The 13,600-nt window shown below is 34.9% G+C and overlaps 1 protein-coding gene and 2 pseudogenes across 1 annotated transcript; 2 read left to right on the forward strand and 1 right to left on the reverse strand.

Moving 5' to 3' along the window:
• Nucleotides 1–646: 646 nt before the first annotated feature.
• LOC18594264 (zinc finger (C3HC4-type RING finger) family protein / BRCT domain-containing protein) lies at nt 647–7,340 on the forward strand. The gene is made up of 7 exons (XM_007021770.3): nt 647–915; nt 1,007–1,140; nt 1,985–2,171; nt 3,231–3,377; nt 4,545–5,216; nt 5,951–6,130; nt 7,010–7,340. The coding sequence occupies exons 1-7, from the start codon at nt 793–795 to the stop codon at nt 7,184–7,186; spliced, it is 1,620 nt and encodes a 539-aa protein (XP_007021832.3). The 5' UTR covers nt 647–792; the 3' UTR covers nt 7,187–7,340.
• A 1,336-nt stretch (nt 7,341–8,676) lies between these two features.
• LOC18594265 (uncharacterized) lies at nt 8,677–9,816 on the reverse strand (annotated as a pseudogene).
• Nucleotides 9,817–11,049: 1,233 nt separating this feature from the next.
• Nucleotides 11,050–12,777, forward strand: LOC108662754 (GDSL esterase/lipase At5g03980-like; annotated as a pseudogene).
• Nucleotides 12,778–13,600: the final 823 nt, after the last annotated feature.

Below are 13,600 nucleotides of genomic sequence, written 5' to 3' on the forward strand. Positions count from 1 at the left end.
AACTGTTCTCTCACCTTCTTCTCTCTTATTCACACACAGTGGATGTGCACAAATCCTAGGAATTATTTAAAAGAATGTTACAAAATTTTAATTCTAAAAGAATGTTATTATAAAATTGTTGCTAATAAGATATACTAATTTTTATTGGATTTAATATATATATATATGAGAGTGACTTTTAATTTTGAAATAAGTTCCAACTGAAGATTGATCGATAGAAGTTGTTAAATAGAAAATATAACTATTTTTAAAATTTTCAAAATTGAACTTACAATTTGAAGATGAGTTAAAGAACTTATCATTAATTAATGAAAAATTAAATTAAAAATCAAAATTACTTATATTGCTATGGTGCCCTTGTAAAGTTTATGACAATAAATTTGAATATTTAATTTATTACATAATTTGTCAAATTGTTAAATTTAAAACTAGCTCATGGCCATAGGCTATTCCAGGCACGACCCAAATCATGTTGGGCCTGACTGTGCCTCTCTCGGCCCACATGGTCTGGGCTCATGGGCCTCGCTGTCTCTTCCCCTCTCCCCTCCATATCCCCCTATCAGAAAATTCAAAAAAACTTTCTTTCCCGGCAAACACCGTTTCCGTGGAAAGAACAAGAAAAATTCATCTAAAAAATAGTGTTCCTTTATTTTTCTCTTTAATTCCTTTTGAAATTCGATCTTTAATTTTCTCTCACTTGGGTTTCCTCCGAATCTGCCCAAATTTACTTTCACATTCTCCAATTTTCCCCATTAAAACCAAAAAAAAAAAGGGAAAAGAAAATACAGAAGCATGGAATCAGTGGTGGCGACGGTGAGTGGGTACCACGGCTCGGAGCGGTTCAATCTAATCAAGCTCATCTCTCATGCCGGTGCCAATTATGTTGGCTCTCTGTCTCAATCAACCACCCATTTGGTTCGTTTCCTTATTCTTCTTCTTTTTTTTTTTCTTTTTGCTTTTAATTTGATGGGAAAAAGTCGAAAAATTGAAAAAATTTGATTGTTAGGTATGTTGGAGATTCGAAGGAAGAAAATATGAACTTGCTAAGAAGTTAAAGACGATAATCGTAAATCATCGGTGGTTTGAAGATTGTATAAAGGAAGGGAAGCGTTTGCCTGAGGCTCCGTATATGTTGCAAAGGTATTTACTTATTTGATTTTTAATTTTTGAGAACATTTTTCTCTGTAGATCTATAAAAGTAGATTGTTTTAGTTCAGAGGTGTGGAATTATTCTGGTTTGATTGGGTGGTTGTGCTGGAGGGATCGGTATTAAGGCTGTGATTGGTAGGAAGCAAGGAAAGTGGTGGAAGGAAAAAAATGGGTTAAAAAGGGAAAAGGGAAAAGGGAAGGAAAGGAAAGAAATTTGTTTTTAGCTTTCTATGACGGTAGAAGAGATGGAAAAAGAATGAAAGGAAATAATTGAGGATAAAATCGTACATAAAATGATTGATTTTAGCTGAATGAGCATTTTCATTCTTTGATTACGGATGAATTGAATTTTTAGGAAATGAAAATGCCCATTTTCCCCTTACTTCTGCCTATTTACTTTCTAGGAAATGAGGGAAAATATCTTTTTTATTTTTATGTTTTCTTTCCATTTCCTTTCCTTTATCCCTCTTTCCTCCTTTCAAATGTAGTGTAAGCATTTGTTTATTTGACCCATGAAATGCCTGAATTTACTTTCAAATTGGAAAATGTTAACGAGTGGCTATGTTAACCAGTTAAGGTGATTTCCATTTATAGAAATATTTTTGTATGTAATGGATTGTTTGGCCTAGAATTTGGTGAGAGCAATGCATTGAATGAAAGCATATTTCTCAAGTTTGCACCTTAAATCAGTTCCCCTAAGCAGTCCTTAATAGAAGTTGTCAAATTTTTTATGATTGTGCTAGTTGGTCACTGCTTAATAATATTTGAAGTGTCAGAAATGGTTGAAATGAGATGGTGTTGGAGTCATACTTGTAGGTTTTGATTTTCTTTGCAGTGGAAAAGAAAAGGGACCTTTGTTGCTGGAGATCCATGATCTTGCAAAGGGGGATGCCTTGACTAAAAAATGCAAAGTGTTTTCAGACAAATCCAATGTTCATGATGATGTTAGAAATGAAACAATTGATATTGGCTGTGGAGGTTCTGGCTTATCTGGTTGGTCCAAATCTGCATTGTTGGATGAGGTCATTACGTAAAATTCCCTTCCTCATTGCCTTCTCTTCCTCCCTCACTCTTTTGTTATTTTTTATTTTTTGTGAAAGGCTCCCTCCCTCACTCTTTTCCTGCTTTCTTTCTCTTTAGTACACACCCCATACAAATTCTTTGTCCAGATAAATAATGCTTATTTCAGATAGACAACTAAAAAGAACTTTGATTGTGATGTAGCATTTTTGGATGATTGTTTCATTTTCATGAATGCATGATGAGGTCTTCATTAGTGACTTGTAAACTAATATGAGACCAATTTGTAGCAAAGGCAGAATCATTGTACAAAAAAGACCAGATGATTTTACTTATTGTCATAAACTAGTACGTCAATCAATGTAATTTTGTATATACTGCTTGTAAGATTGTTGTGGGCCTGTGGTTTAAATTTTTTATATTTAATAAACTTCATTAATCCAAGATATGAATTTCAAGCAACAACAGTAATAATGCGGTGAGGTACCCTCTACATTTTACTGTAAAGTATGTCAGTTGAGTTGATGCCACTGCATGGTTGAATTAGTAACTCTGTTCTGGCCGAAGGAGAGTAACTCTGTAAATGTTTTTTTTTTCTTTGAATTGTGGATTTGTTGCACAAGCCCTTTCAGGATTAAATTGATTAAGGGCTTTTGAGTTGTCCTTGTCAGAACTATAAATTTACGTGTTTGTCTAGTTGATAGACTAAAGAAGATTTTGCTTCTTGAAACCTTTGTTTTGATGGTTTTTGTACATGAATTTATGAGTGTGTGCATGCATGTGAGAGTGGATGGAATCAAAAGGGGGAATGTTTTGTTAGTTGAATTCTGAATTTTTGAGTTGTAAGTATCTGTATTGAGTATTAACTTTAGGTATAAATAATATATAGCAGCTTGACAGCTTTGCTTAAAAGAGGCTGTATAGTGTTAGCACTTACTATGGATGTGTGTTTGTTTTGTTTTAAAGCTCTGCTTTAAAGCATTGGTTTAAGCATTTTTCTGCAGCTTTTTAGTACTGATTCTTGATCTTTATATGTTTTTCTGATACTTTTAATTTTGCAGAATCTATGTTCAGGGCTTGAGAAAATCAAAGGTTGTTCCTCTAAACTGAGATCTAAACCATTTAGAAAATCTTCGAAGGAGGAAAATTGTTTTAGTGGTAGAAACTACTTTCAGGAGATAAGTTCATATGGATTAGATAGGAAAAAGGTAATGAGTGATATTATCTTGTTTTTTCTGTATTCAAATTCTTCAGGATATTTTCTAAACTTGACTTTTTTGTTACAGGGTTGTTTATAGTCTTAGTTGTTATTTTAACTTTTTTCACGGCCATTATTAGAAAATGCAATATTCATTAATTATCATTGTAACTTGTTCACATAAATAATTTGCTCTCACTCATTAATCTTTGACCTTATGCAAGTTCCAAATGTAACAGGGTAAAAGAAGTCATTTTTACTGCAACATTTCCAACATACTGAGTACTGTCTCTTAGACTAGCTTCTCTGCACTTGCTTTCATCACTGTATCCATGATTATGTGAACACAGTTAATAGATAGAAGTATGTGCATGAATTTATTGAAGACAAATTAAAGGAATAAAAGGGACTTTAGGATATCTCAATTAACAAATGAGTAAATTTGTTTGGATCCGTGGTTGGCCATTCTTTGTTGGGTGAGCATTAAACACTAATATCATTTGGAAATACTCATCATACAACAGACAATTTGGACAAGGGGAGGTAGTGCCTAATGAGAGATATTGAAAATTTTTTGTTCAAGAGTATTTTCTGAGCATAAAATACTGCACAAATTGTCCTGTTAAAAGTGATTTTGAAAAATGGACCTTATGATATGTGGATCTGTGGCTCTTTTGTTCACATAAATGCAATTGATTTGTTAATAGGACTGGATAAGATTATATAAGAATATTTCAAAATTCAAAATCTTCTTGATTATGACTCTATTAACATCTTCTCGTTCTAAATTGCTCACTATATATCTTCGGCATGCAAAGTCATCTAAAGATAAAATCACAGGATTTCCTTTTGCTATAATTTTTCAGTTCTTGAATCCTATACTAACTTTAGTTCTGATTATTCCTCTGATGATATGGGCCTTGGTAGGTGATAAAACTAAGCCATGTCTTATTCAGATATATTGATAGGTTATTATTTGTTATGGGTTTCTTTTCTAGTTTAAGCATTGGTTGTTTAATCTTTTCTAGAGACAACCAGTTAGATTCTCTTGGCTTTAGCTTAAATTTTATACAAAAGCGGAGCTTGAACTTTTGTATGTGATTGTATGACTTTTAAGGAATAATTTCTCTTCTCTGATTTTATTGTCTTCGCTTCTTACTTTTCTCTGGTTGAAAAGCATGGACAGTCAAGTTCTGATGCTTCTATGCCTCCTATGAGGAACAAAAGGAAGATCTCAAAGAACAAAGAGCTGAATGCTCATTATTCCACTCACTTGATGAGGGAAGAAAGAAACATTCATAATGGTAGCAGAGGCACTTGTTTGGCTGAATCTTCTCAGAGAAATGGACGGAGGCTCGTGAAGAATGTTAATAGAGAAATTGTTGTGTGTGGCCTTTCAGATTCTGAGCAAGAGTGCTATCCACCCAGGGTCCATGAGCAATACAGTGGAGTTATATATCCATCTGATCACTCACTTGATCAAAGGACTGTTAGTTTATTTGAAATTGGAGCACCATCTAGTTATGACTTCAGTAAGCATAGGGGAGTAGATGAAGAAATTGAAGAAGTTGAGGAGATCAAATTATGGAACCATCAACTTCCTTCCACAAGTTCAACTTTGCCCGTAAAGGATGCACCATCCGTCTTTGAAAGACCTTCACCGGCTGGGTGCTTTGATGCTGAGAAAGAGAGCCAAGATGTTGGTCAAATAGAGCTTGCTTCCAGATTACCCAATTCAACGGAATTATCATGTGTTATATGTTGGACTGAGTTTAGTGCAACAAGAGGGGTTTTGCCTTGTGGACATCGATTTTGCTATTCATGTATCCAGGACTGGGCTGACCATATGGTACACATTCTTTTCATCTCCTTTATTTGCTCCTCCTTTCAATTTCATATATATTATAGCTGGCATTCCTTCAATTATCATTAATATCTTTCATGAGCATCTGGGTTTGATATGATTATACTTTGTTTAATAATTTGTTTATTATATATACTGTATGAGGTTGTAATCTCTTCTTGATTAGCTTATTTTCTATCTTGTGTTGTAAACAATCATCTTTGCTGTATGCAATCCATTCTGTTCATCTTTTTGACCATTCTCTTAATTGGGTATTATGGTCCTATTTTTGTCACTATGTCCAAGCATTCGCCATTTACACTGATGTTTGTTCATTTTTTATTTTGAAAAAATGGTGGTCCAGGTCACACTGGCCTGCTAATTCAAAGCTGATTCTAATAATTAGACATTTGAGTTTGCTACTCCCTAAATATCTTGCTTGTTTCCAAATTAAGAAGTAAATACTGCAAATTTGTGCATTCTCTTGATCTTTTGAGACAATTATTTGGAAATAACATTGCAATGGAATCAAGTGTTTGATTTATCAATCTCTTGGTCCTTTTTTCCCCTGTTTCTACCAACTATTTTTGGAGAATAAGAGAAGTAGAAAAGAAGCCTATTCTTTTCTTTTTATGGTTTGGAACTACAAACAGCTTGCTGTTTTTCAAGTGTCGTTAGCTTGAATCTTATATCATGATTATTTGTTTCACATGATCATTTTTTTCCTATGATGCATGTAGATTTCAAGGAGAAAGACTTCAACCTGTCCTTTGTGCAAGGCAAGTTTCATGAGCATCACTAAGGTGGAGGATGCGGCTATCTGTGATCAAAAAATTTTCTCCCAAACCATTCCACGTGCCACATCAACAATGGATGTTTCTATTCTTCCTGATCAAGAAAGACCTAGTTTTGGTGTTCAGGTAGCTCTAATACTAGAAAATCTCTTTTAGGCTTTAACTCTTGGTCATTGTTTCTGCATTTTTTGTGGAAGTAAATCATGACGCTATTCTTTGGAATGGTGGCTCTGCGTGATAGCCTTTTGGAATTAGTGAAATAGGCCACTTGAGTGGCTGTGGGGCTTGAAAGTTTGAGTAGAATCCCCCTTTTCTATGGTTAGATGGGTAGAAATCTTAGATTTTCAAGCTTAATGCTCTCCTCTTGTATCCGGGAAAAAAAAAAAAAATAGAAATCAGGGAATCGCAGGTACCATTTTTCTGTTCTTAACATTTATGCTATTAATGTGCATAAAGAAGTCTAGTAGAAAACTGTATGATATGTATTTGACGAGAATTTGGTGGGAAAAAGGACAACCAGATGGGATAGAGGTTTGGAGAGGACACAAGGGGCAAAGACAATGATGACATGCGAATGTGCATATGCACATGCTGGCATACACATTTAGGTACCATTCTGTGAATGCCCCTCTTCAAGTATTGATGCCATTTCTTTTTGTGAGATTTATGGCGCAACGAAATTTTTTAAGAGATGTTCAAAAATGTCAAATTGTTGTCAAAGCTATCCAAACAAGTCTTCTACTTGTGAAACACCTTTTTCCTCTGTATACTGGAAACTGTCTGCATTACCAATGGATGTAAAAAGTAAGATCATTATCTTGCAAATAATAAGCCCAGCAGAGTTAGAATTTGCAGTCTTTAACTCCCTGCCACCATTGCTACTTTACATTTCGTCCATTGGTATTAGTTGCTTAGTCTTACTGGCATTACTTTCCTTTCTTATGGCACTTATAATTGATTTTCCTTAACTGATTGTGGCTTTTTTTTTTTCCGGGCTTTTAATAGTCTTCATCAGCTTTTGTTTGTGTAAAGTGCCGTTGTCGAGAACCTGAGGATCTTCTTGTCAGCTGTCATCTTTGCCAGATACGAAACGTCCATACATACTGTCTTGATCCTCCCTTATTACCATGGACCTGCATTCACTGCAAGGATCTGGAAAGGCTGCCAACTTATTCCTTCTAATATAGATGTCTTGATACTGATAATTCATCTAGAAGATGATCATCTACTACTGCAGCATTCTTTTTACCTTGAGTTGTCTATAACATGATGCTGTATTTTCTGTAAAAAAGAATCATTTGTGATGGTGGTTATGCTAGCTGTTTTTTGAACCAAAGGTTCTTGATGCATGTCTGGCAGATTTGTCCTGTTTATTCTTACTCGATGGCACATCAACTGCAAGAATCTCCAAATTCTCTGTTAGTACCACATCAGCATGATGTGCGATAATAAGTTTTGGAATAAGCTGCAAGGAGTTATATCGCCCTGTTTTTAATGAATGGGTAACATCTTCCATTTTTACCCTTTTTGCCCTGTTTTTGATGAATTAATTGTGTTGATGATGCTAGATGCATGGCCTGTCTTGCCTGTGTGATATTTTGTGTTTGTGGTATACTGGTTGTGATACACGTGAGACATGTTTGGTTATCATTTGCTGGCTGTGGTTCCTGTTGTATTGAACCCTCTTGAACAGTTGGGAATTTTGCTGGATTAGTATGGGAATTCTGAATTGGACTGTTAGGTTGCCTTAACAGTGTACTAAAAATAAGTAACTCTTAGAAGAATTGTCAACTGCACCAAGTCAGATATGGTTTTGGTCCAAAGAGACCAGAATGGAATCCTTGGATGACGGACGGTTAAGGAGATTCTAGGGCGATAATACTTTTGGTTGGGTATTTGGACTGTCTATAGTAAGATCCGGGGGACTTTTGAAGGCTATAGAAGAAATGGGTTGGTGGACAATGCATTGGATGACCACAGGGCAGCAGATAGCAAAGGAGCCCAGAAGTGGTATTTCATGGATGCTCCCGAGTAACGATGAATTAAAATATCACGTTGATGGCTCTGCGGGAGGCAAACCCGGCGGGTTGTGGTGGCGTACTTAGGGACAGTAATGGCTGTGAGCTATGTGAAAGATTGTATTTTTTCTTTGGCTTACTGGAACTATTAGAATCTATGAACGGATTGTAGTTTTGTATTTTTTCTCAGATGGTTTGGCGTCATTGGCGATTAGTCTGACCTGTCCAGTTCATTAATATCAACTGTGAAGCTGCTGTAAGCTTATCTTTATTAATAATATGAACTTGTTTGAGCAGAAAACAAAGTTATATCACCCTGGCATAACAGCATGATATATGGTCATCTTGCAATAATGAGTCAATTTTTCGCAGTAAGCAACACCCTCGTCTTCTTATTTTGAATAATTGAATTTTTATTTCAGCGCAGGAATTCTGCTACAATATTTACAAGCTGGGGAAACACCCAGTAAAAAGCACCTGACAACTAACTAGGAGCTCATACATAGATCATTTTGGAAAGTACATTAATAGGAGAAGAACTAGTACAATAAGGAAGAACTAATACATGGTCTAGAGATGGCTTGCGCTTTCAAATCTTCAATACCAAACTTGAATATTTATTTGTCTGCAACCAAAAGAAAGAATCAAACAAAATTAAAGAACCAGCATCGGATCATGAGGAGGTTGTATCAACTTCTTATCACCCAGGCTTGCTTTCATGCTTCGATCATCATCTTTGCCCCCGTGAATATCATCATCATCGTGCACCAGAGATGCTTGCGCTTTCAAATCCTCAATATCAAAATTCCAGGCGCTAATTCCTCTTTGATACTGACTCTGCGATGTAGCTTCTTGTTGTGCAGCCTCTTGAAGCTGAAGGGGTTTCACAGGATTGCACAGAGGTGGCATAGGAGCAAATAATTTCTTCACAGAAAGCTCAGGAGGCTTTGCATGCTTGAAAAACGAGTGCTTCAATAATTTCTCTGCGGTGGGTCTCTTTGTTTGATCTTTCACCAGGCACATCGCAACCATATCTTTGAAAGACTTGGAGAACTTCTTATCACAATCTTGATCAAGTCGTGGAGGAGCATTTTGTATGGTCATCAAGAGAACCTTCATGGGTGGATAATTGGAAAAAGGTGCATGACCATGGGCCAGCTCTAATGCTGTTATGCCGAACGACCATATATCTGCCTTGGAGTTATATCCAGTTCCTGGCTGCATGACCTCCGGTGCCATCCAGCAAGGAGTCCCCACAAAGGTATTTCTCGAACGTTGTCTGTCTCCTGAATCGAACATGCAAGCTGAAACACCGAAGTCGGCGAGCTTAACTGTTCCATTGTTATCAAGCAGTATGTTCCCAGCCTTGACATCCCGATGAATATGTCCTTGTCGGTGAAGATAATCCAAAGCCTTAAGAGTTTCCTTAAGAATGGAAGCGATAGCAGCCTCTTCGAATCCATAGGGATAAGCCGTTTTCATACGATGCAAGCAGGAACCCTTCGACATGAAGGGCATGACGACCCAAAGGTTGCGGTCAACTACGAAGGAAGAATATGCCCGAAGAACATTAGGGTGATCGATCAATCTCAGTGTTTGAGCTTCCCGACGTACGTCATCCAGATTAGTACCGCTGCAGCGATCAAGATCCAAACACTTGACAGCCACGACGTCCTTTGAAGGAAGATAGATTGCTTTGTAAACAGTAGCAGTGGCGCCATGTCCAATTTCTTCAAGAAGCTGGTAATCCCTAGGGTTCGCTGAGTGACTTCGAGTCCCTTGCATTTTCCCCATTGGAAAACCAGGCAATCGCGAGTGGTAGAGTAGTCCTTCAAGGATGGCTTTTTCTGTTTAAGAAAGAGCAATAAGATTAAGAGAATAGTCCTTCAAGGACTGGCTTTTTCTGTTTTTATAGTTTGAGTTGGTGAAGTTGTCTTGATGGTGTATCCTTGCTGTTGTAAAGAATTAAAAATTTGACATTAATTAATAAAACTTTTATATATTTGAATAATTTTTTAAATTAAAAAAAGAGACTTCAACCAATGCAATGACTTTTATCAAACCATACTTGTGTTATTTGATTAGGATCTAAACACTTGAGAGCCAAACATCGTTTGAAGGAACATAGATTGCTTTGTGGCCAATTGCTTGAAGATAGATTACAATTGCTTTGTAATCGCTGAGTCCATTCCATTCTTGCCATTGGAAAACCAACCAAGAGAAAGAAAGCAGAAAGAAAGAGTAATAGAACGGTCCTTGTGAATATTAAAAGGGCTGGCCTTTTCTGCTTTTATAGTTGGGTTGGCATATTTATATACCGCCTTGAGTGTATTAAATATATTTTTTTAGTTTTGGTATATTAATATGCTAATTTTTTGAACTGCTAAATAAAATATATATATTTTTTGTAATTGAAGGAAGAAGGATTCCAATCTTACTCTTTAGATAAAGAAATTATATAATCTAAAACTACTATAAGAAGCTATTAAGAAATGAAAAGAAAGATCATTTCAATTTTATATTAAATATTTGATTACATTTAATTGTACATAATAGAATATTATTTTATTTAGAGATAAATCATGATATTATAAGTGGTAGATTAATTTTGATATAATACTTTAAAATTAAACTCATGAAATAGTTAAGAAAATTTAAATAATTTTTTATTCTTCTATTACGTTCAATCAAATTCTTTTATTTTTATTCTGGATCAAATAATTCTTTATTACTGGTTAACTAATTGTTATTAATTTAAATTGTCACTTCTCATTTTATATGCACATAATGTTGATGTGGAAGGTAAAAATTATTACATGACCATACCAATCATGTTACATCGGCAAACTACGTCATCATCTATTGTAATATATCAATATATCACATTAGCGTCATGTAGTGTAAAATAATAAGTGACATTTTGACTTAATTGACTATTAGTTATAAACGCTTATTTGACTTAAAATAAAAATATAAAAATTTGATTAAACACAACAGAAATAAATACTTATTTAACAACTTGACTAGATGTCTAACCATTTCAATGAGACATTTCAAGACCACAAAGGTGATTAACTACCTCTTCTAAGAATATCGCAAGAATTAAATATATTTTCGATTCATAAACAATTTTATGGACAGTAGTTCATTGATTAGTTACAAGGAATAATACGAACGCATTTACATAGACACAAAATAAAATAAGAGAAGAAAGTGGGTAAGTTAGATGATTTTATTTTACCATGTATTTCATGTGCGTAATTTTTTTTTTTTATAATTGGGGGAGGTGGGGATTCGAACCCTACTCTTTAGGCAAGAAGATTATGCACCAACCAATGAAACAAGTGCTCGGGTGCGTAAAATTAATAATATATGAAGTAAGATAATTCTCATCTTATATATCTTGTTTGGTATAATTAGAGAACGATTTTCTTCTTTTCATTGATTAAAGTTAACCGTATCTATGCATTGAATACTAAATATAAAATTTTAAAGATATTATATAACCTTGTAGAGGTAAAAAAAAAAAAAAAAGACATAAAACTAATTAGGATGTTATTGTCATCTCTTTCTCCCTTGCACTTCTTCCTTCATGTAATGCACATATTCACGAAAATTGCCCGTTCAATGCCATATATCAGCTTGGAGATTCAATATCGGACACCGGCAATTTGTTTGGTGTTGGATAGTTTGCTTTAAGAAACATAAAACAGCTCTTTTCATGATTGGAGAGATTGGAACGAATGACTGTACTTATGCCTTATTCGAAGGCAAGACCCATGAAGAGGTTAATGCTTTAGTACCCCATGTTGTCCAAGCCATAAAAAAGGCCGTCAGAGTAAGTTTTGTAATTAATAAATGTGATAACTACACTACGAGCCTTATAATAAATTATCAAAAATTTGATATTAATTCTAATTTGTTTGAAAGTGACCAATTAAATGTATAATTTTAAAAATACATGATTCAATTGAAATTGAAATACTTTTAACTCTTATAAGGTCATTTTCAAATGAGTTTCAAAATCTCAATGGCACATAACTTAACAAACATGACAAATATAGTCATATTTCTTCTTGTCAACTTGCTAGCTAATTATCAGTATCTGGGTCATTTTATTGATTTGCACAGAGCCATCGACTATGATGCCATACAATTAATTGTTCCTGGAAACTTACCAATGGGCAGTTTGCCTATCTTTCTTGCAGTATTTCAAACCAATGATTCTACTGCTTATGATAAATTTCATTGCCTCACTTGAATAGCTTGTCAATGTATCACACTCATCATCTCCAACAAGCCATTGAAGAGCTACAAAAAAAAAAAAAAAAAAAATCCCAATGTGATTATAGTCTATGGTAACTACTATCAAGCTTATCAGTGGCTTTTAAGCAATGCTAAACTACTTGGTAATTTTAATCACTTTGGCCATTACACATAGAGATATATTTAGAATGTGTTAATTCTATAAAATACCATTTAGCTCATGATTATTTCTGACTTCTTTAATTATATCATTTGAGTCTAAATAGGTTTCCGTATCAAATCGATACAAAATCTTGTTGTGGAACTAGAGGAGATTATAACTTCAGCTTGATGAAAATATGTGGAGTTTTTAGAGTGCCGATGTGTTCCAATCCTGATAAGAGTCTTAATTGAGATGGTTCTCATTTGACACAAGAGGCTTACAAATTCATGGCAAGATGGCTCATTTATGACATTTATCCAAAGCTTCAATGCAATTTCTCAACTTAGTTCAGTTAAACTTTTTGTAGTCATTAGCTTAATTAGATTTGTAGGGAGGGGGTGACCTTTTCTTTTTCTTTCTTTTTTTTCGAGAAGCAAAGATAATGATTATATAACTATATTAAAAGAAGGGGATAAGTATATCCTTGTACCAAGTAACAGATTCCCAACCATCCAAAAAAAGAAAAAATGCCGCAGTGAATCAACGTATACAAGACATGACTATGCATTGAATCATAACATGAAGCCTTTACCTTGTACTTAGCAGATCTATCTACAAAGGCAACCAATGAGAGAACAAGTAAGCTATGAACCACAAAACCTCCAGACTAAATGCAAAAGGACCAGATTGAGCAAACATAAGCACAAAACAAGCAAGAAACACAAAAGGATGGTTCAGTCTGCATGATTGACCCAAAAAAGCTCTTTGGTTCTAAGAACACCTTTTTTAGCAGTGAGTCTACCTTTTCATTGGCAGAACGGGGAATGTGTGTAATTTCCCACGTACTAATTTTGCCAAGAACAACGCAAGTTTGGATAACCAATTTCCTTAATTTCCAAGGAACATCATGAGGATTGAAGATCCATTTAACAACATTACAATTATCACATTCATGGAGGAGAGTGTGAGAGGAGCACCACTTGGACATAGCAAAGATTATCGTTGCTTCTTTAACCGCTAGCAGCTCAGCCTTTGTAACGACCCCTCCTCAGTCGCTACTGGAGTTCGAGACCTCCGGGAGATCCAGCCAAGTCCCGAACAAGCCTGAAAAAAATTTCTCCATAACTCATTGTACACATTTACTAATCCGTATTATTATTTGAACCATAT

Source organism: Theobroma cacao, chromosome 7 (genome assembly GCF_053813885.1).
Source record: "Theobroma cacao isolate CCN51 chromosome 7, ASM5381388v1, whole genome shotgun sequence".
Lineage (NCBI taxonomy): Eukaryota > Viridiplantae > Streptophyta > Magnoliopsida > Malvales > Malvaceae > Theobroma > Theobroma cacao.

What these genes read in the sequence shown, in the direction of transcription:
- LOC18594264 (XM_007021770.3), top strand. Translation starts at nt 793, where the DNA reads ATGGAATCAGTGGTGGCGACGGTGAGTGGGTACCACGGCTCGGAGCGG. An exon ending in GCTCCGTATATGTTGCAAAG is followed by an intron (nt 1,141 to 1,984) that starts GTATTTACTTAT and finishes TTTTCTTTGCAG; the next exon opens with TGGAAAAGAAAAGGGACCTT. An exon ending in ATGGATTAGATAGGAAAAAG is followed by an intron (nt 3,378 to 4,544) that starts GTAATGAGTGAT and finishes CTGGTTGAAAAG; the next exon opens with CATGGACAGTCAAGTTCTGA.